The sequence below is a fragment of the Eulemur rufifrons genome, chromosome 19 (genome assembly GCF_041146395.1).
Source record: "Eulemur rufifrons isolate Redbay chromosome 19, OSU_ERuf_1, whole genome shotgun sequence".
NCBI lineage: Eukaryota > Metazoa > Chordata > Mammalia > Primates > Lemuridae > Eulemur > Eulemur rufifrons.
This window is the reverse complement of record NC_091001.1, coordinates 42,368,710-42,391,335: the sequence shown is the minus strand read 5'-3', so window position 1 is coordinate 42,391,335 and position 22,626 is coordinate 42,368,710. Positions and strand designations below refer to the sequence as shown.

General features: G+C 43.0%; 1 protein-coding gene across 1 annotated transcript in view; it reads left to right on the top strand.

Annotated features, from left to right (window-relative positions):
- VWA3B (von Willebrand factor A domain containing 3B) overlaps positions 1-7,548 on the top strand; it is a 188,799-nt gene extending 181,251 nt beyond the window's left edge. The window contains 3 exon segments of the mRNA XM_069494458.1: positions 7,017-7,250; positions 7,365-7,422; positions 7,424-7,548. Coding sequence (XP_069350559.1) covers positions 7,017-7,250; positions 7,365-7,422; positions 7,424-7,528 — 397 coding nt within the window. The 3' untranslated portion in view covers positions 7,529-7,548.
- Positions 7,549-22,626: the final 15,078 nt, after the last annotated feature.

The window sequence follows — 22,626 nt, the reverse complement described above, 5'->3', positions numbered from 1 at the left end:
CCTCTCTCCTTAGCTCCTCTTCATTGAGTCCTTCACCTCAGCAAAAACCCAGGTTTGCCTGCCCTATTGACGCCCATGCACACACATGCAAGCACATGCACACACTCATAAGCACACAAACCTCCCTTGCTTCTGCAGCATGACCCAGCACACTCCCTTCCCTTCACTGCCAATCTCCACGTGCAGTCAGATAGACTTGATGTCTCCACTCTCCTGCTGCCTGTGCACTCCCCCAGCCTTGGGTATTGGCTTCCACCACAACCTTCTGCTTAGACTCTTGCCACAGAAGCCACTCAGGACCCCACACGTGCCTGAACCAACGAGCCGTGTCGACACTGACTGGGCTTGCTCTCACAGTCGTACTGGACACCATCAGCCACCACCACAGACTGACTCTGAGAGTGGGACCTGCGGTGGGTCTTTTGAAAGCCCCCAGCTGGTTGATTGTGCAGCCATAGTTGATAATGATGGAAGGGGCACTGGAAACTAAGGCTTGGGTTCACATCCCTCCCTTCGTTTTGTGCCTCTGGGCAGGTTGCTCGTCTCTGAGCTTGTCCTCTCATCTGAAAGATTAGGGTGGTGTAAAGATCAGGAATGGTCATTGCCTGGCACAAAGCATGTGTTCCGTGCATGGCAGGAATAGCATTATTTCCAGCCATCCACTGGATTTTTCTACCTGAGTGTACAGAATCTCAAATTTGACACATTTAAAACTGAAATCAGTTTCCCACAAATCTCCCATCTCAGCCTTCCCCATCTCAGTTCACCCTTCCAACCCCCAGTCACAGAGTCGTCCAATCAGAAATCTGGTAGTCATCTTGTATGCCCCTTGTCCTTCACCCACCACAGCCCATGTGTCTCCATGTTATGGTGACCCTAACTTGCAAGGACTCACATTTCCTCCAGCCTCCTCCTGCCATAGTCCTAGCCATTCTCCATAAGAGCTGAGCAGAGTAAGTTTCCTCAACTGCAAATCTGCTCTTGCTCCTCCCCCACTTAAAATTCCTTCAGTATCACCCCAGCCCCTTCTTATCCCAGCTAGGCTTCCTGTTGGTCTGAGCTAGGGCTGCCTCACTTGTCCCTCACCACCCCCAACCAACATGCCAATGCCCTCTGCACACTGACCACACAAAAAGGCTTGTAGGCTTTTCCCCACACCATGCTGTTTCAGGTCTCTGTGCCTTTGCACAGATGAAGTATTCCCTCCCTGGAATGCTGTTCCTTGTCCTTGGTCACCTGGGGAACTCCAAGATTGAACTCAAGCATCATCACCACTAGCCGATGTCCCAGAGGTCGCCCTGCAACCTGTAGAGGTTTTTATTAAAGAAAATGTCCTTTGCAGTTGGACTGTGTAGGCACAAGTCCTTAAAGGTAGAGACCAAGTTCCATCTGCCTCTGCATCCCAGTGGCCAGGGTCCAGCTCACAGGATGTGCCCAATGACTGCTTGAAGAATGAACCAATGAACAAACACACACATGCCCAGTGTTTGCCCAGTGATGCTCCTTGAGGGGTACATAGCTCCATAGAGAATCTTTCCTTAGACATAGTTATTGAAATGCATGCTACAATCCTTCATTCTTTATCCAGATGACTGTGATATTTCATTTAAAATAAAATTACATTAATCTCTTTCAAAATTAATCTCAAAATTCTCAAAAAATGGTCCCTGCAGGTTCTTCTCTTGGTTCCTATTATATCCAAATTACAGTACATTATAAAAAAATATGAGTAGATATGTCTAGGTATTGCCCATTTTCACTATGTTCAACAGTTATCAATCACTATTCTAGAATTAAAATGCAATTCTTTCTATGTTGAGAAAAACCTTTAATTGTTCCACAACTTCCCCAGGCCACTTAAAGCTCTTAGCTGCTAATTATCTACTCTTGCTTCTAGGGCTTTACATGGTGGAAGTATTCATTGACTCCCTAGTCTGCCATTGTAATTTCTACTGTGCTTTGCTCTGGCTTCCTCTCTGGGAGCAAGAGACTGAGTAGAATCCTCCCAAGCAGAGGTCACATTCAACCCACTAAGTTCAGACCTTAACCTGTCTCTGTTTCTAAAATCAGAGCTAGCAGAACTGAGCACAAAAATAAAGGTGTAGGTCTTATTTTGTACCTGCACTGGGATTTCGTTCTGGTAGGTCCTTTCCTCAGGGACACTTTCTCACTCACTGTCTAGACAGACTTGCCTCCCTTTGGTTGCTCCTTAGTATCCTTGCACCATTATATCAAATGAAGCTATTAAAAAAAATTCCTAGCGCTTTCTTCATGGATTATTAAAGAAATGTACTGTAGGTTACATCTCCAACAGGACATTATTTGACTAAATTTAATTTTCAAATATTGAATCCACTATAACCATCTGTTTGGGGGTAAGACAAGGGATACCTGGTCCAAGCAGCTGGGTGTACCAGGATGCCGCAGCCAGCTCCATCCTCGGCCCTCCTCCTCATCTTCCTTCCTGGGCCTCCGGTTGTGGGTGACTGAGAGAATTTCCTGCAGGTCCCTCTCCTGGCTCCTAACTGAGGGTGGTGCACAGTGAAAGACAGGAAGGAAACAGTTTGAAAGGCGAAGGGTTCAAAATTGATCAAACATAGCTAAAGTCAAGGCCAATTTTCATTTTCAACTCAAAATTTGACACCTAAATGATTCTTGAAGACTTTTCTTTAACAGGGTTGGCTTCCAAAATATGTTATCCATATTGCTAAATTCCAAATGACTGGTTCCTAAAGGAGACAATTTTGGTATCACCATACTTGCAATGTGAAACGGGTATGGCTGGTACCAATTTTCTCTTTCCTTTGCAGCACGACGATTTCATGCTCTGACCCCATAGCTGAGAGGTGTGTCCTCTGAGTGTGTGTCCAATAGAGGCAAACGATTGCTCTTCCCTTCCATTCCCTACAGCAGTGTCCCTGAGCTTGCTTTCTACATTCCGTGGCATCGGGAATATCTTTTCTGAGTGAGACTGTTCCTTAACCTGCCTCTGTGTTTCTCCATTTAGAGAACACAAATGTGGTTTCTCCCTTGTGATCTTCTCAATAACTCCAAGGAGCAAGTGAAACTGGGAATCTTCCCTCGTTTGGCATCCTCTCTCCTCACCAGGCCGGGGGACTCACAGACCAAATTCTTCCCTGGCTGCCTCCCTGTGGTCCTGTTCCCATCAGAGGGCTGTGGCCTCTGGCCGCTGCAGGCAAGGCACCTGGTGGGTGGATGCTCTGGCTTCTGGTTTTCTCCAGTGGAGCAAGTGCCTCTCCCAGGTGTTGCTCAGCCACCCATAGGCTGGGGCCTCTGGCAGGCCTGACCTGAACTCATACATCTAGTGCCTCACAGCTGGCTAGAAATCCCTCCCAGCAGGGGTGGAATCCTCCCTCCCTTCATTCCTGACAGAACAAGGCTTGGGCGAGTTACCGTCAAGGCTCCTCCTTAACAAGACTCTTTACAGGGAATGTGATTTCTTAAAAAAAAATGAATAACATTCCAAATGTGATCTCAGGAAAGCCAAATAGGACTAATCATGTTCTCTGTGCTCCAGAGAAATCACCAGGCACCTGAAGGAAGTTGTTGGGTACCAAGACCCTGGAGGCAAGGAATGTTCTTCTCTTGCTGCCCCATCGTCATTGTGTGGTCTTGGGGATGTGCTGTGCGGGAGGGCTCAGGTGTGGTTTATCTGGGTCTGTGGTCAGCTCCCCAATTTCTATTACAATAAAAATTAGCCTCTCATTATCTCTCTTTTGAGCAGTTTGGTAACTTTCCATGAAGCCATTTGGAGTTAGGAGTCTGTCCCAAGGACAGTGATAATGTCCATGTTGGTTAAACACTCCTCCCTCTACTTCATGCAGTGTTGTGCCCTGACATTGTCCTCCCGACAGCAGTGAAATTAAGTCATTGATGGAAGCTTCAAGATTCAGCGCTGCCTCTGACATGACGTTAGATGAATCACTTCCCTTAATCTCGCCTGGTCACTCCTGGCAACTGTTCCCTTAGAGGGAGCTGTGCCTGTGCAATCATTAAGCCCCTGTGTGTCATCAGCCCCCTCCGGTCAGATCAGGAGCCCCATTTCCTATGCTGGAGCACAGCCCTGAAAAACGAGCAGTTCAGCAATAAACCCCGTCCGTGAGTGTCCTATATTAGCCAGAAGGACAAATGCCGTTGCCTACTTTCAAAAGCTGCTGTGGTGCCCTGAGCTTGGGACAAGGAAACACAAGGAGTCATAGAGATTCACCAATGCTTGGGGCCAGTGGTAGCAATTCGAGTGGCAACAGCTTTTTCTCATTGGTCTCTTTAGTTTTTGCCCCTTCAATTAGTTAAACTCAGAGGCCTCCTGGTCCTCACCAGACATCTGTTTGGTGCCTGCCCCATAGGTCCTTCTGTTCTTTGTGTTCTAAGGCAGGCTTGCTGGCAGACAGACCCTTGGGTCAGAATAGAAATGAGGCCTCGCGGAAGCAGCAGGAATACTGGCGAGCTGCCAGTGCTTGATTGTGTGAACAAGGTGGGTTTTGACCCCAGGGAGAGCGTGGAGTGGGTGCTCAGTACTTTCTTCCCAGAAGTGGAACATGCCTCTTCTAAAAAGTCAGTGAAGCCACAGTACTTGCCCCCACCCAAACACACACATGTAATTATCATAGGTGCATCAAATTATTCAACCAAATCTGTAGCCTAAAATAATTAATAGGACATCTAGTTTAAATCTGTTTTGGTATGAAGTTGGGCAAAAGAAAGCCATTTAGTGGGTCCCTTCCAGGCATGCTGGTAGAGAACGTGGCTGACATGTCAGGGCCATGGCGCCTTCTCCTGGAGGAGGGAGCTCTCCCATCGGGTGTACCCCTACCCTGCTCCTCCCTCACCCCCCAATACAGGGACATTCCCTTGTGAAATATGGTGAACCTGGTCAACACTGGTCATTCCAGAGAGTGAAATACAGTAGCTGAGCAATATCTGCTTGCTTCATGTAAAGGTTTGTCCTTAATCAAAACCCCTGCCTGCTTTTTGTTCTAATCATGAAAACTCACATTGTTCTATTCTTCATCCACAAGCAATGTGTAGTTAACATAATTTATAAATGAAAAGCCAAAAAATACAAAAACCATTCATAGTCCCACATTTCAAAAGGAATCATTATTTATATTTTGGTATATACCCTTCTAGAGTGGTTTCTCTGCTGTGTTGATTCTTATTTTCCCTCAAAATAAAAAGCTTTATTGTTTCTCCTTATTACATATAACAGTTGCAAAAAAACATTTTTTTAGCGTGACAGTTCACCTGGAATTCATTTCCCAGGGGTGACTGTGAACAGTGTGACACAAAAGTTTCCACAACCTTCATAACAAAAATGAAAATATAATATGCATTCTGTTTTGTAATGTTTTTTTTTCACTTAATATATTGTTTGTGACTTTCAGTGACAACAACACCTCTTGTTTCATTATTGTCAGCCTAGAATTCCATTATTCAGGTGGTCCATAGCTATGTGACCAATACCCTACTGAGGGCTGGCCACACATTGCTTCGTGGTCTTTCTTGCTCTTCTTCTTTCCTGTTCCTTCCAGGGTCTTCCTCCCACAGGTAGGAAGGCTCCTCTTCCGCCCACTCTCTGGTTCTTGTAATATACCTGAAAACTCTCTACTTCCCGCTGTCCCTTCCTGTTCTTCTTCTTTCTGAGAGCTTATAGGCTAGAGACTGGACTTCGATCAATCCTACTGCATGGGAAATAGAGAAAACCTGTGAAAAGGAATAGGGTGTGTCAACTAAGTCTGCTCTGAAGGGAGGCAGCAATTTCAGGGATAGCTGAGGGTAATGTGATGGATAAGGCTTTATTTAGATTTCACAGAGCAGGGGTGGAGACTACAACCTTGAAGTGCAATTTCAGAATGTCTCTAAGAACCTGGTGTCACAGAACTGACACAGCCACACAAACACTGGCCGCATAGTTAAAGATAATGTTGTCTATGGCTTCCCAGAAAACCTTTCTCTAATGTTACTGCTATTACTTGGGCCAATTTTTTAATCTTTCTTGGGAATTCTCTCCTGAGTCTTGGAGCCGTGAAAATGATCACGTGTGGTGAATCTTGATCTTTTGACGAGGGATTTGAATGATGGCATTTTTCTATTTGGAAATAACTAAAAATCTTTTTCCAGTTTATTGTTTGCTTCCTGACAATTTCTAGAAGGATTTGAAGCAGCAGTGGTGAGAAGGATGAGAAGTTATTCAGAGTAAAAACAAAACAAAACAAAACAAAGTTATTCATAGCAAAGGCAGGGTGATCAAAGTAGTCAATACTGATTATGGGAACAAAATGAGGTTTAACACCAGGCAGTTGGTGTCCTTAACTTCAACTGAAGGCACAGAAAAAGTGTGTTCCCAAAACAGGGAGCCATGATTCCCTGACTGGAATGAGGTCATATGTTCCCAAGATGCCTTCTTTGAAGGACAACACTTCTGATAAATAAGCTTTGTGCAGTGCATTTTCTACTTAGTAATCCAGTTCTATGACTTCATAGTCATACCTAAGTTTTTTCAATTAAATGTAAATACAAATCATAACATTGTTGGCATATGGGAAAACGTTTCTGATAGCACACCTGGAAGTCATTAAAGAAACCCGGGGATGTGGATGAATGTCTCCAAAGTATTTATACAAACTCTGGTTCAGGGATGAATTGGACTGTGAGGGGGCCAAGCTGAAGCCCTTGGGGTGGGCAGGGGTCCATGCTGGATATTACCAGGGGCTTCTGGATTGGAAGTTGTCCCTTTACTGACTTGGTCAGGACACGGTCCAAACAGTTAGGTTCTCCATGCCATGTGAGGCTCCAGACACCAAAGGCCTGTGGGGATGACCTGAGTGGGATTAAACCCAGCCTAGAGCATTGGGCCCACGGGACTCCCGAGCCTCCTTTCCACGGGAAGAAGGGTGTGGATAGAGAGCTGTGAAACACACATGGGGCTGGCTCGTAGACACAGCAACAGTCAAGACCAGGGTGACCCTGATCTCTCTCTCTCTCTCTTTCTCTAGAGAGAATGTGGGGATGAGGAACTCTACTCTCCTGCCCGGGCTACTGAAGGAAGTTGACACTGGGGATTCAAGAGAGTGGAGACAGGAGAATCCCAGAAGGAAGAAAAAGAGACGTGCCAAGAAGCCACCTCTCCAGGAGATAGCATCCTCGGATTCAGACAGCTCTTCCCATGTCACCAGGTCCCAGAAGTCCTACCCCAAGACACACCCCAAGCCCAAAGGGGGGGCGGCATCGTTTATCTCTGGGACACCCTGAAATCTCTTTCAGAAATAGTGCATATGAGATCATCCCCCAGTTTAGGGGGCCAGTTTAGGTCCCAGTACAGCAAAAACCCTAACACCCTTAAGTAATGCTAACCTCCACTTCCCCAGAAAACTGCCCTCGGCCGGGGGCCTGGGCCTCAGCCCACCATGCCATCGCTGCTGCACCTCCTCCTCAAGCAGCCTCTCCCTGTCCTCGTCAAGCCTCCCACGGCAGCAAAGTGCTGAGGACCGTCACTGAGAAGCCTTAGTCTAGTGGCAGCTATGTTTGAGAGAGCCAGCATTCCTCCAGGGCTGCCAGACCTCAGCCCTTGACACTGTGGAACTAGCTCCCCTGCTGAGGTAAGGCCATCCTTCATGCCACCTGAGTCTGCCCTGTTTGTAGCAAAGGTTCATCTCCCCTGTCATCCCCACCTGGCTCTCCTACCTGTTTGAGCATACTGGTTCTGGCGTTTCCTGACTGTTGTTTATCCTATTTTTGCCCCTATCCTCACAAAACTGTATTCAATCTTCTGGTAGACTCTTCACACCCAGAAGTTTTAGTCTGACAGATTACTGTCTTATAATTGTCAAAGTTCTTAGAAGTCAGCATAGTCAGGATCCAAGCCTGCAGTCTTGTTTTAAATTGCTCATCCCATCTGAATTAGGGATTCTGACACTCAATATTAGGACTGAAATTAAGACTTGATAATTTGTCTGAGGTCTACAAGACTAAACATTCCCTATTTTATTGTTTTCTGGACATTTTTATTGAGCCCTTCCTAATTATTTTTGTCTATAGTCTGTTGTAGGTACCTCTAATTGGGCAGGAAACCAGAATAAAAAGTCTTACATTGGGAAACATTTCAGAACTACTGGGTTATTTATTTGTTACTATTTTCTTTGAACACATTTTAGCAATGTCATATAAAAGTATTTGATTCTGTTCATTAATTTCAAAAATGACATAGCTCTACCAAATTCCCTTTGTCTAGTCAGTAACAGCCCTGGGGCTAGATAATAATAGAGTACAGATTATCATTAAGAGAAATATTGGATGCTTTTTGCAAATAGAAAAGATAGGGCAGGGTTCTGATACTCTAAAAAATCACATGCTAATTAAAGTGGTGTTCACATCCTGAAATCTAGGGGTCACCAAGGCTAAGGTGAAGAAATTAAAAGAGCAATCCACTTCCAAAAATATGAAAGAATGAGGGACATCAGCTGAGCATCAGGGTAAAAATAGCAATGCAGTGAGGAAGGAATTGAGGAGTGAGGAAACGATCCGAAACAAGGCTGCGGACGGCGTGCTGCCTCCCAGAAGGCAGAAACTTTCCTTGCAGGAAGACCCTGGAGCAGTCCTCCACTAATGAGAGCTGTGTCCCAGGAGGGGGGTCTGAAGGATGTGGGGTGTCTAGTCTTCATAATGGAGAACTAGCAGAGGAGGAAAGAAACCACCCAGCCATAGGCATTCGTTCATTTATTTATGCACGCAAGCATGTGGGTAAGCGTGCGTGCATTCATGCAACTATTCGACAAACAGTTGAGTGCTGACAATGTGCCAGGCTTGGGAAGAGACGCCATGAGACATTTGGAAGGTGGTATCTTCTCTCTGTATCCAGCTCTCTTTCTTCATCTCCACTTCCTTGTTGGACCAATCCCTGTTGTCCGTTGGTGGGGAATGTTCAGGGACAATGGACCACAGGACAAATATACACAGTAATACAGTATCGGCATTACGTTACAATGCGTTATGTGTTCAATGATAATGCCTAAGTCAGTGTAATGGGGCAACTTGCAAGTATAACAGTGTCCTTCCACTCGCAACCAGTATGCAACATCAGGTACTAGACTTACACGCCCACAAAAACAACAAAATCACCTGATACAATGTATGTTACAACAATTTCCAAAACACTGGCCACTGCCTCTAGAAGCTAGAAAAGGTAAAGAAACAGATTCTCCCCTGAAGCTTCCAGAAGGCTGCCAATAGCTTGAATTTTAGAATTCTAACCTCCAGACATGCAAGAGAATAAATTTGTGTTGTTTTGAGCCACTTGAAAAAAAAAGAAAAGAAAATAGGGGAGGAGATACTTCTCAACTTGTTTTATGGCCCAGCGTGACTCTAATGACAACAACGATTACAATAAAAGCAAATTAGCATATTAGTAAATCAAAGCCAGTAATGCATAAAAACGAATGCTACCTCATGAACAAGTTGAGCTTATCCAAAAATGAAAGATTGTTTTAATAATCAAAACTCAATCAGTGTAATTCAATTCATTCCATTCCAATTTAAGGGATCATCTCAATAGGTGCAGAAAAACATTTGACATAATTCAAGATCCATTCACGACACAAACTCTCAGGAAACAGGAAAAGAGAAGAACGTTCTCAAACTGATAAAGGGCACTGTTACTATAAATGAGCCAAAGGTGGCCTCTGTGCATGGGTCTCTAGATTGTTTATTTCTTCAATGCAAGCTGAGATCTGTTAGCTCAAAAGTCTGCTGGCATCAAACTGAAATTTTTACAGATCCAATTATTTTTAAATGCCCAAACAAGCATATTTTTAGCCATTTAGACCCTGCTGCTTTACATACTCCATGAAACCTCACCCAGCAGCTGTTACCCATAGCTAAAAATAGAGCCTTGAAGTTATAAGCTTTAAGCCACTGCTGCCCTTTGGCGATCTCTAACAGAGACTCCCTGCTATACTGCTGAGCGACATCACCAAGACACCTCACTCCGATTCCCCTCTCTCCCAGGAGTTCTGCCCTCCTTCTGGAGGTGACCCCCTCACCATAAGCCTCTGGTAGGTCTCATGCTGTAAGTGATGTCCTCTCTCATTCAACTCTGTCCAAGTGCCACCCAATAAAGCTTGGTATGTGTTACTGCCTCTCGTGGTGATATCATTTTTTTGATCAGTCCCCAAATCCCCTGAACCCCCTGTAAGCATCTACAAAAAAATAAATCTACAGCTATCATCATACTTAATGGTGAAACAATGAATGCTTTTCTGTTATGATTGGGAACAAGGCAGGGATGCCCACTCGGACCACTTCTATCAAACATTGTGCCGAAGGACCTAGCCAGTGCAATAAGACAATTATAAATTAAGAAATATCAGAAAATGTAAAAATATCTCAACTTGCAGAATTCATAATTACTTACATAGAAAATCATAAGGCATATTCAGCTCTACTATTAGAATTTATAAGTGAGTATAACAGTCACAGGCTATAAAGTCAATATACAAAACTGAATTGTATTTCTGTATACTAGCAATAAATTGAAAGTAAAATTTTTAAAGTTTCCCTTAATATAATGTCAAAATTCGCAAAGTAGTTAGTAATAAATTTAACCAAAGAAGTAACAACCTCTACATTGAAAAACCATAAAGTATTCTTCAGAGAGATTAAAGATGACCAAAACAAGTAGATATACCATGTTCACAGATTGGAAGTAAAATCAATATTGTTCAGTTGTCAGTTCTCCCCAAATTCATCTATAGATTCAGTGTTATTCCACACATAATTCCAGGAGGCTTTTTGAAACTAGGAGTCTTATTCTAAAATATATAGAGAAATATAAAGGAACTAAAATTTCTGAAGCATTCTTGATAAAGCACAACAAAGTTGGGGGGTTTAACCTACCTGATCTCAAGGCCTACTTTAAAGCCATATTAATCAATGAAACGTGGTATTGGTGAAATGATGGCTGTATAGCTCAATGGAATGGAAAAGAGTCCAGAAATGGACCCCCATGTATTTGGTTAACTGATTTTCAACAGAAGTCCCAAGGCAATTTGATGGGGGAAAGAAATTCTTTTCAACAGATGATAACTGGAAAAACTGAATATCCGTATGGGGAAAATGAAGATAAAAAAATAAATCATCATGCCATAAATAAAAATTAACTTGAAATAGATCCTAGACCTGAATGTAAAAGCTAAATCTACAAAAATTCTAAAACTTAAGGTAAAATCTTTGTGACCATGGAGGTAGGCCAATGTTTCTTTGTCATGTTTCAAAAAGCAACAAACACAAATGAAAAAATTGATGTTTGTCTTCATCAAAATTTAAAACTTCTGCTCAAAAAAACATACTTAGCAAGGATATGAATGAGCAAACCACAGACTGGGAGAAAAAATTGCTAAACGTGTTATCTGATAAAGGATGGGCATACAGGATATCAAAATAACTCCTACAACTCAGTAATAAAAAGGCAAATAATCCATTTTTCAAATGGGCCATATTTAAAAAGAAGATCTATGATTGGCTATAAGTGCACGAAGGACTACTCCACATCATTAGTCATCAGGGAAATTGTGGTTGTCATCACAAAAAATTTTATATGTCAACTTGGCCAGGCTACAGTGCCAAGTTATTCAAATGCTAATCTAGGTGTTTCTGTGAAGGTATCTTGTAGATGTGCAGTCCATAATCAGTTGACTATAAGTAAAGGAGATTATCCTAGATAATCTGGGTGGGCCTGGTTCCATCAGTTGAAAGGCCTTAGGAACAAAGCTGAGGCTTCCCTAATGAAGAAGAAATGCCCCCTGTGGACAGCAGCTCCTGTCCATGCCCAGGAGTCCTGGTCTGCCCTTCCTGACAGTCTGCCCTACACGTTTAAGGCTGGCTCAGCTGTAGAGTGCAAAGGTGAGGGGTGGGAAGGATGTTGTCTGGCAGCCTTCAGGACACCCCACAGGAGACAGCTGACTCCGTCTGAAGAATGCTGTACTGCTGCTCTCATGTGGCTCTCCTGGCATATTAGGGTCACTGTCTTCCAAAGGAGGGACTACATGGGGCCATTCAAGGAGCAGGAAATATTCTGAGGCCAGATGGCCAATGTCAGATGTTTGCCTACATTCCATGTTTAGCCCCCCACCTAAATGAGAGGCTGTTTTCTTTTACTTTCCCATGGGCTAGGATTTATCTGGAGGATGGTGGTTCAGGGACTTAGAATCCTGGGGCTGCTCTGGGAGGTTAATTGAATAATGCTCTCCCTCTCCGTTCTTTTCCACATCTCTTCTCTTTGTTAACATTTTTATCCTACACCTCGTGCCCCTTAGAGAAACACCTTGTTTGCTGTTTTGCTGTGATGGAGATCCTGAAAAACATGTCAAGTTCCACCAACAGGCCGGGCGCGGTGGCTCACGCCTGTAATCCTAGCACTCTGGGAGGCCGAGGTGGGCGGATCGTTTGAGCTCAGGAGTTCGAGACCAGCCTGAGCAAGAGCGAGACCCCATCTCTACTAAAAATAGAAAGAAATTATATCGACAGCTAAAAATATATATAGAAAAAATTAGCCGGGCATGGTGGTGCATGCCTGTAGTCCCAGCTACTCGGGAGGCTGAGACAGGAGGATCGCTTGAGCTCAGGAGTTTGAGGTTGCTGTGAGCTAGGCTGACGCCACGGCACTCACTCTAGCCTGGGCAACAGAGTAAGACTCTGTCTCAAAAAAAAAAAAAAAAGTTCCACCAACATTCAATTCCTAAGGCACATCTCATGTCTCTGCTCCCTGGGCACTGATCTGCCTTCAGTCTACTTTCTGTATGAATTACCTGTGTTCACGTTTGAATTGTTCCAGACAACTCTGGAGAGGCCTCTGCAGTTTCTGCTCACTCCCTGTCAAAGCTTGGAAGCCCGGGCAAGGCAGCATTTAATCAGGAGTCTGCTTTAGGTGAGCCTTCTCTGAACTTTGCAAGAGTGTGTTACTGCAAAAGCTTTGTTTTTGATGCAAAGGCTGGGTGCCTCGTGCTCTTGAGTTGCCCTTTTTCACTTTTTTTCTAATTGTGGTAAAAAAACGCACAACAAAATTTACCATTTTTAAGTGTACATTTCAATAGTGGTAAGTATATTCACATTGTTGTGCATTTTCACTTTTGTTTTGAAAGCAACTCTACCATCATGTGGATTTACACATGGTCTGCTGGGGAGTGTCATGAGGTCTTACATCTCTCTCTGGGGCTTTTTGGAGGTACAATCTAATGAACTTACCCACAGTATCAGAAGCCTCCACGTATGTCTCTTTGCTCTCAGGATATACTTGAATATAAATGATTCACCTCCTGCTGGGAATCTAAATATTTCTTACATGTGAGTCTTCCCAATACTCCATCCTTACCTGTAAAACAAAATAGAAACTGTCCCAGGTGGCAATTACTCCCCACAATGCAGGTTTGCAACTCCAATGTGCCTGTACCTTGCCCTGTTGACAGTGCAGAATCCCAGGCCCCGTTCCCAGAGATTTGAATTTAGTGGGTCTGGTGTGGCACCTGGAAGTCTGTATTTTTCACAAGCTCCTGATCAGGATGTCAGCAAACCATATTTGGGGAACCTGAACCTAAGCAGGTGGTCAGAGAGGAGATGCACCTGCCCACTCTGCTTCTTCCCTCTCAGATCTGAGCCTCGAGCATCCTCCAAGTGAGCTCCTGGGTCCCAGCAGAGTTCAAGGGCCTCCAAGACCCAGAATCTGTTTTATTAATATTTCTTGATTTACAGGCTTGTGATCTGACAGAAGGTCCTCTAGGCACCTCAGTGAGAACTGTGCCTGCCTCACAGGACTGTCATGAGGATAAAATGGATAGAGGGCTTAGAACAGGGCGTGGCACACAATAAGAAATCAATAAACGTTAGCTGCTGCTCTACACATGATCACTGTCATTGTGTGTGCCATCACTAACACTCCTGCAGAGAGCTGGCAGGGGAAGCCTCCTAAATGCCTCCTCCACCCTCGTACCACATGACGAAGAGGGCACCACTCTGAGCAGCAGGAGCCGAGCAGAACAGTTTCCAGTCATGGGTCCAGCATCAGCACCACGCCCCTTCCTCCTGATCCCCCTCACACTGGGAGACCTTCCCAGGGCTCTTGCCTCTGCAGGGGCAGACCAGGCATCCCCACCCAGCAGGGAACCATCCTCCATCGAGAGGATAGTATCTCCTTGTCACCACCTCCAAGACTGTTTTCTTCCTATGTGCCACTGCAATCCTAAATCCCCTTTGTCATCCCACACACACACAATGACCTCACCCTGATCCAATTCCCTCCATCATCGAGTGGAGGCCCCCACCAAGCCCCCTTTTGGAGTCAAAGTGCCCCAAGACATAAATGACTGTGTTGAGCTTTACCCACTTCCTGGTGTTCCCAAAGCCGTCCTTCGCTCCAGGGGACACATGGCTGTGTGGTGCATGATATTCAGGCTCCCCTAGTCTGTGCACAGAGTATGAAATCTTTCTCCGAATGTGATGAAGTGGACATACTGTACAGAGAGCCAAGCACATAGTAGGTGGCAATATATATTTGTGGAATTTTAAGCAACCTTGCTTGTGGGCTTCAGAATTCTTCGACAGCAGTATGTGTACTTCAGAGAAGTAACTCACTCTGGGCACCAGCAATGGCCAGCCTGCCCCGTCAGTGCCTCCGAGGAATGGGGGGTTGAGAAGAAAATCTACATGGAGCCTGCAGGAAGACCCTACCCTGTTAATTCTGATTTGGCCTTGGGTAAAGAGTCACATGTACCATGGCCTGGCCATACATGTCCCATTACAAGATCTGTAGTCACAAGCTGCTTGGCCCCTAATGGATGGCATTTTGCATATTATGCCCAATATCCTCTGGCTAATATGACAAGTACAGAAGGGCAAAATGCTACAATCAGAAATAAAATAGGGGACCCCATTCTTGGAGGGTGTGGCCAGGGAACACTGTAAATGTGCCCACCAAAAACGAAGACATCCAATCAAGTCCTAAGCAATTCGCAGCCAATTGCTGTTTGGGAGCAACCAATGGGATAAGGCAGGACATCTCGACTTCATTCACAGTGGGGAGATGAGCATCGGCGATTCCTTAGTAGTTAACCCATCTGAAAGCTGGTCATTCCAGATAAGGTCAAACTGATCACAGGCCCTTATTTCTCCCGGCCTGTTAACCTTTTCAGGCCAGACTGTGTCTGACCTTGCAAGCAGGTTTGGATGCACTAAGAACTTCACAGCCACATCAACATCCTTTTCTGTGGCTGAGAGCTCACACTCTGCTGGGTGTCTGGTGGAGGAGTCCGAGTCCTAGAAGGGCTTGGAGGCCCAGCTTCCTGGTGAGAGAGACTGCAAGGACATAGTTTAAATGTGTGGCTAAGAACCAACTCTATGATGGTGGGCACCTCAACTGTGCCTCAGTTTCCCCTTATGCTGTTGTGAAAATTATTATAAATGAATTAACTTAAAAGTGTTTTGCACGATGTGTGGCACAGAGTGTAAGTGCTATGGATGTGTGACTATTATCACCACCAACGCTCGTGTTTTCTCAGCATCTGTCTAAATTAACAAACAGCTTTCATCTCTGTAGGATTGTTATGAGCCATTTTCTACAAAACAGTCAATGCCTTAGCTCTCCAAAAATCACCAAGCTGTCAGTCCATTTAATTGTCCTGCAAAAATCTGTGCTTGCCCTTTAATAAGCTGGAGGCATAATCCAAACCTACTGTGCTCACCATCTCCTGTCACAACATCAGGGGACATGTAGGGCAGGAGATCCAGCTAGAGAGAGAGTCAGGACCTGCTTACAAAAGGCAGCCATTGGTGAATAGCAAATCAAATTCATCACTTAACCTTGAGCTGGTCAATTCCCACTCAGAGTCTCTGCTTTCCCATCCTACAGTGGGCAGGTTTGAGAAATGGGTCAGGTGCGTGCAAGGAGACCTATTGCAGCCAGTGACCCCTAAAGAACCTCCAGGTCTACCTCCTATGAGCCCTCCCCCCATTCTTCTTTGACAACCTAAACAAGCATCAGCAGCAACCATGGAGCCCATGCAATACACAGGAATGTGAGCTCATACAAGGCAGGAGGAGATGGTGGTGACGTCCTCCTCCCAAGGGTAGGTGGAAGCCTTGGAAGGGCAGGGTGGTGTGTTGTGGGGGGAGCAGAGAGGGAGGACAAATGAAAAGGAGTGAGAGAAAGGAGGAAGAAAGAATAAATATTGAAAGAAGAAAAGGTGGAAGGAATGGAAGAAGGAAGGAGAGAGAAGCAGAAGAAAAAAAAACAAATTCTTTTATGTATCCACTTGGTAAGAAATAAGAATTCAAATAGAGAAGGAAAATTCAAAGGCTGCACTTCACAAAGAGTCAAATGGAAATGTAAATAAAACACCTTTGTCTCCTCTAAAGTATATTATTCATTGCTGTGTGTCACTGCAAATGTGTGTGCTGTGTCCACTCACAGATAAGCAGAATACATTTGCATGATTTAAATGTCACCTAGATCGAGTGAATAATGAACTATGTGAGCCATTCCACAGAGTCTGAATCTTGTTCCCTGATACCCTCAATCAGCTAAGCCCCCATGCTGGAGTTTGAAGTTCTGAGTGCCTATGACTTCGTGTTGTGTTGTCTCATTATTCTTGAAGGCAGCAGGGTCAAAACAAACTATGTCCCCTTTACCAGCAGCTTTCAAACACCCCCTGCACATGGAGCCACCTCATGATAATATCAAATAAGTTAGACATATTCCCTGTTCCCCAGGGAATTTTACTATCCAGCGTTGAAAGAGGCATGACAATAAAGATCTGCAGGATGAGAAATAAGCAAGGTGGTTATGCACGGGTAGGGAAAACAATGATCTTTTTCCAGAGTAGCATTCACTGAAATTTGATTACTGTTTTATGATTTTCAAGGCATTTGGACATATATCATCTCCATTATCCATGTAGTGGGGAAAAACTTCTCCCTCCACTTGCTTTCCCGGAGCTTGGTATCCAGAGCTGGAATTCACACATTTAGCAAGTATTTATGGAGTTGCTACTACCTGCCTGACTTTATTCCAGGCACTGGGAGGTGTAACAATAAACAAAGGAAACAAAATCTCTGTCCTGGTTGTGCTTACAGCCTAGTCAGGGGGAGAGAGAAAATAAACAAATGAAATGTAGAACATCAGATGGAGGTAAGTGCTATGGAGAAAAATAAATCAGGAAAGGGAGCTGGAGAGAGCGGGCGGGGATGGGAGAGGGGCCTTGACCTTTTAAGCAGGGTATGCAGGAAATGCCTTTGTGAGAAAATGATACATGAGCAAAGGTGAAGGAAGGGAGGAGAGGGAGCCACAGGGATGGCGGTCCAGGCAGAAGGAAAAGCAGGTGAGGTGCAAAGGCCTTGAGGCAGAGGTGCACCTGGGGTTGGAGGCAGCTAGTGAAAGGGGGAGGGGTGGAAGCAAGTAGTGGGACCACTTAGGAGGAGATTGCAGTGATCCAGGCCAGACATGAGGACGACTTCGACAAAAACAGTAACAATGGAGGCAGCAAGAAATGATCTGAGTCTAGATTTATTTTGAAGGTGGAACAAGTGAGACATGCCACTGGGGTGGATATGGGTTATAAAAGAAATAGAGGAGTCAGAGATGACTCTAAGGTTTTAGGCCTGAGCTGTCTGAAGGTTGGCACTGCCATAACAGGAAGGTCATCAGGGATACAGTTTAAATCGGAGCAGGCCACGACTCTTGCAGCATGGTAACACTTCCGGGAAGTGAGCTGTGGGAGAGGGAAAGGTTGAGACCTAACTCTGGGGATGAATTTCCACCCTTCTTCAGCCATAGGCACCAAAGAAACCCCATTCTCATCCCACCTCTTTCCCCTTTTCAGTGGACACTGATTTTTTAAAATATTTAATACAATTTTTAAATGAAGTATATATAATTTACAATCAATATAAGGCATGACTCTTTTAAGTGCTCAGTTCAATGAGTTTTGACAGTCATATACACCTGTGACACCACCAGCCCATACCAGATACAGAATATTGCCTTCACCCAGAAAGGTCTTTCCTACGCTGTTGCAGTCAGCCCCCATCCTGACCCCCAGGCAACCACTGTTCTGATTTTTCCCACCCTAGATTAGTTTAGCCTATTCTAGAAAGTCATATAAATGGAATCATACTATGTGCACTCTTCTCTGTCTGGCTTATTCGACTCAACATAATATTTTAGAGAATGATCCCGGTTGCTGCCTATATCCATAGTCCATCCTTCTCGGGGCTGAGTGGTGTTCCATGTTTGAATAAGTCACCATCTGCTTATCCATTCATCTCTCAATGGTCATTTGGGTTATTTCCAGTTTGGGGCAGTTATAAGTAAAGCTGCTATGAACATTTGTGTACAGACCATTTTGATGACATATGTTTTAATTTCTCTTAGGAAAATACCTAGCAGTGGAAATGCTGATTCATGCGGTAAGTGTACATCTAACTTCGTGAGAAAGTTCCAAATAGTTTTCCAAACCGGTTGTCCCTTTTTACATTCCCGTCAGCAACATATGTGTTGCTCCACATCCTCTCCAAGGTTTAGTGCTGTCGATCTTTTCAACATTAGTCATCCTTGTGGATGTGTAGCAGGATCTCATTGTGGTTTTAATTTTCATTTCTAATTCGTAGTCAGAATTTTGACTACTAATGACATTGAGTACTGTTCATGTGTACATTTTTCATCCATATATCTTTGGTGAAATGTCTGTTCAAATATTTTCCCATTTGTAAATTGGGTTTTCTTTTTATTATTCATATAATCCATTTTTATATACTTTGAAATGAGTTCCTTGTCAGATATATGTATTATGAGTATTTTCTCTCTGTCTGGGGATTATCTATATATTTCTTTTTTAAAACATTCATTTCTAAGTAATTGAAGACTTTCAGAAAAGTTGCAAAAAATAGCCCAAAGAATTTCCATATACCCTTCCCCAAAACCCATAAATGTTAACATTTTACCATGTTGATATTGTCAGTCTCTCTCTCACATACACACAAACACACACCATTTTTTTCTGAGCTATTTGAGACTAAGTGATAGAGATGATGTTCCTTTATCTCTAATACTTCCATGAGTATTTTCTAAAGCCAAAGACATTTACTTAGCCACAGTACAATTATCAAAATCAATACATTAACTCTGACACAGTATTATTATCTAAGCTACAGACCTTGTTCAAAATTCACCAATTGTCCCACGATGTCCTTTATAGGAAAAGAAAAACAACACTAGAGTCAAGGATCCAAACCAAGATCATATGTTGCATTTATTATAGTTTTCGTTTATCTTTAGTCTCCTTTCATCTGAAACAGTTTGTCAGTCTATGCATTATTTATTTATTGTCTTTCATAACTTTGACATTTTTGAAGAATACATATCACTTATTTTACGAACTGTCATCTTCATTTTCTTCATGACATATTTTAATGAGAAGAAATTTTTGTTTTGATTAAGTGCAGTTCATTGGGAGTTTCTTATGGTTAGTGCTTTTTTGTGTCCTATATAAGAAAAATTTGCCTACTTTACAGTCATGAAAATATTCTGGGTTTTTTTCTAGAAGAATTAGGGTCCTAGCTTTTGTATGTAGGTCTATATATGACCCATCTCAAATCAATTTTCCTATGTGGTGTGAGATAAGGGTTGAGATTCATTTTAATTTGCCATATCCAGTTGTTCCAGCACCACTTCTTTTGGGACTACAGGCATGAGCCACCATGCCTGGCTCCCCTTTTATTCTTCATTTGCTGAGATTTTTTTTTAACATGAATGGGTGTTGAACATGTGACAGAAACTATATGGCCTGGAAGTCTAAAATATTTAACACTATATGTCCCTTTAAGAAAAGGTTTCTGACCCCCTTCTCCATATAAAAATATAAAGGGTATTTTGGTTCATAGCACATATATCAGTTTTAGTCTAATCAAGAGACAGAAACTGCATAATGATTTAGGTGAATATAAAGAAGAAGGTTAATATAAATATTATTAAACTATGATAAAAAGGGTATCTATAAGATGTAAGAACTCTTCATGGCAGCCTAAAGCTGAAGGAGAGTACCCAAGGAAGGACAAACTTGGAATGGGGACTCTCTCCCCAAGGCTAGCATTCAGACCTTGTTGGAGCAGATATAGTTGCAGCCCAATGGATGGCAGAGAAGTTTGCTGGTTTGCACAGGCCAGTCTACAGTCAATGGGCAAGCAGGAAGCAGCTCACCTGGATTGCAGGTAGTTTCAAGTAAGCCACAACCAGTGGCCAGCCACACAGCTGTGCAGAGAAAGTGGAAGCACTCATGTGAATAAGAGACCTTGTTAGAGTAGGAGACTAGGAAATAGGGCTGAGACCAGATGCAGGGGTTTGCAGAGTGGGTGCAGGTGTTAAAGTCTAACTACAGGGGGTTGATAACCACAGACAAGCACTGGCTTTGACCAGTTTGTCAGCTATCAACACAAACTTTGGCTAATCACAACATCATTTGCATTGTGGTTTTAAAATTTCTCCACCCTAGAAATCACCATGATAGTTCTGAAACAACTATATAAAGAATTAAAATGGGAGGGAACCTGCAAAAGATGACCGCCAGGCTGGGCTGGGACTAAGAAGGCATCCAGGGACCACATATTCCAGGTAAGTGGCCAGGGCAGAGCATCACCAGGCATTCCCACACCTGCACTGTGCACCAACAGTGCAGCGACCAGAAATAGCGGGAGAACCTCTTCCTGCTTCAGTGTCACTCCAGCATCCTCTACAGAGAACGTTTAACATAATGGTCACTGTAATACGCAAAGAAATCCTGTCCATTCCTGTAGAGCAGGTATTGAAAGGTACTTTTAGAGCTGGGAGACAATGAATTGATAGCTGACATAGCATGGCTGAGGAATGGGGTTTCCTAAGCAAGCAAGTATTTGACCTACCCAACATTCTGTTGGAGATTCTAAAATAAAAGTGGATTCATTTTTTAATAAGTGAGGAACTTGATTTCCACATTAAATTTAATTTTTCTCACAGTTAAAGAGATTTCAAGTAAAATTGTCTAGACCTTATGTCAAAATAGGCTCAACTGTATTAAAGAGCATTACTTTGTATTAAAAATAAAAACATATACAACTGCTAAAAAAGAGTAAACATCATATATGTAGGAGAATTATGCATTTCTAGGCTCTCAGTGAATTGAATGAACCTTAGAGGGAAATGTTTACAAGCTTCTAGAATAAATATTATCAGAACTCAAAAAGCAAGCAGAATGGGGAAAATATTTTCATAAAATATTAATAGATCAGGAAAAAGTTTCTGTCAGTATTGCATAAAAATCTTATGAAAATTGAAAGGAAAAATACCGAAACTGTAATGTAAATGGGCAGAGGACATGAATAGATGACTCACAAAGAGGACACACAAGTAATAAATAGACATAAGAAAATGTTCAACTTTACTACCTCTTATTGAGATGCAAATTAAAACTGTAATGGGGCACAGTTTATGCATTAAATTTGAAAAAACAAAATAGGATGCTGGTAAAAATAAAACATGGTGGAACTTGTAAATGATTGATGGCAGTAGAAATTACTAAAACTTCTCTTGAATTCAGATGTTCATATCCCTGGAGTAATCCTACTTCTGAGACTATAACCTAATGAAATAATAACAAAAAATAGGAAAAGATTTTATGCATGTGTGTAATGACAGTCATTTAAAAGAGTGAAAGAATGGGAAGTAATTGAAATGTACATAAAAAGGTCAACAACTGTGTAAATCATTGTCCTAATTATGAAACTATGATCATGGCCAGGTAAATGATTTGGCCATGACCAAAAATCATTGGAAACTAATGCAGCACAATAGGCTATGTCTCAAGCTATAATGCCTAATTAAAGCAGAATAACAAAGTTATATTTACATCACTTTTATTATCACTGTGAAAGAGAATATGTGTATGTGAAGAAAAGCTAGAAAGTAACAAAAAATGTACAACTGATTTATTAGATTGATTTTTAAAGTTGTTATTACTAATATAAGGTTGCTTGTGCAACTCTTTTTTAATGTGGCAACTACAATGAAAATAATCCAGGTACATTGACATGAGCAGAGCTGAGCAAGGCTCACCTCTTTTCTATGTGATACACTTCTATTAAGTCAGCCTTATTTCTCATTGGCTTTTTGCCAATTTTTGTGGAGACATGTCATCCCGAGTCTTTGCATCATACTGAGTGAGCTCTCCTAAGCCACAGCTCCTCTTCCTGTACTTGGGTGGCTGATCTTTGGACCCTGGTGTAGAACTTTTCATTTGTTCCTGTTAATGTCTTTTCTTGGTCTATATATTCAGCCCATCATTGAAGGCTCCCAAGATTTTTCTGCATCCTGATTTACATCTGTTACTCACTATATTCCCTGAGTGCATGTTAGTCATACATTCTATCCCTATTAAAATGTACAGGAAACGCCATATGTTTACCCCAGGCCCTGATGACAGTGTTGAACTGAGCAGGACGGAACCCCTGAGCACATCACATCTAGTAACCAGCTCTTTGATGACATTCACATTATAATCTACTAAAATAGCCTGGCATCCCGTACACTTGTGCCAA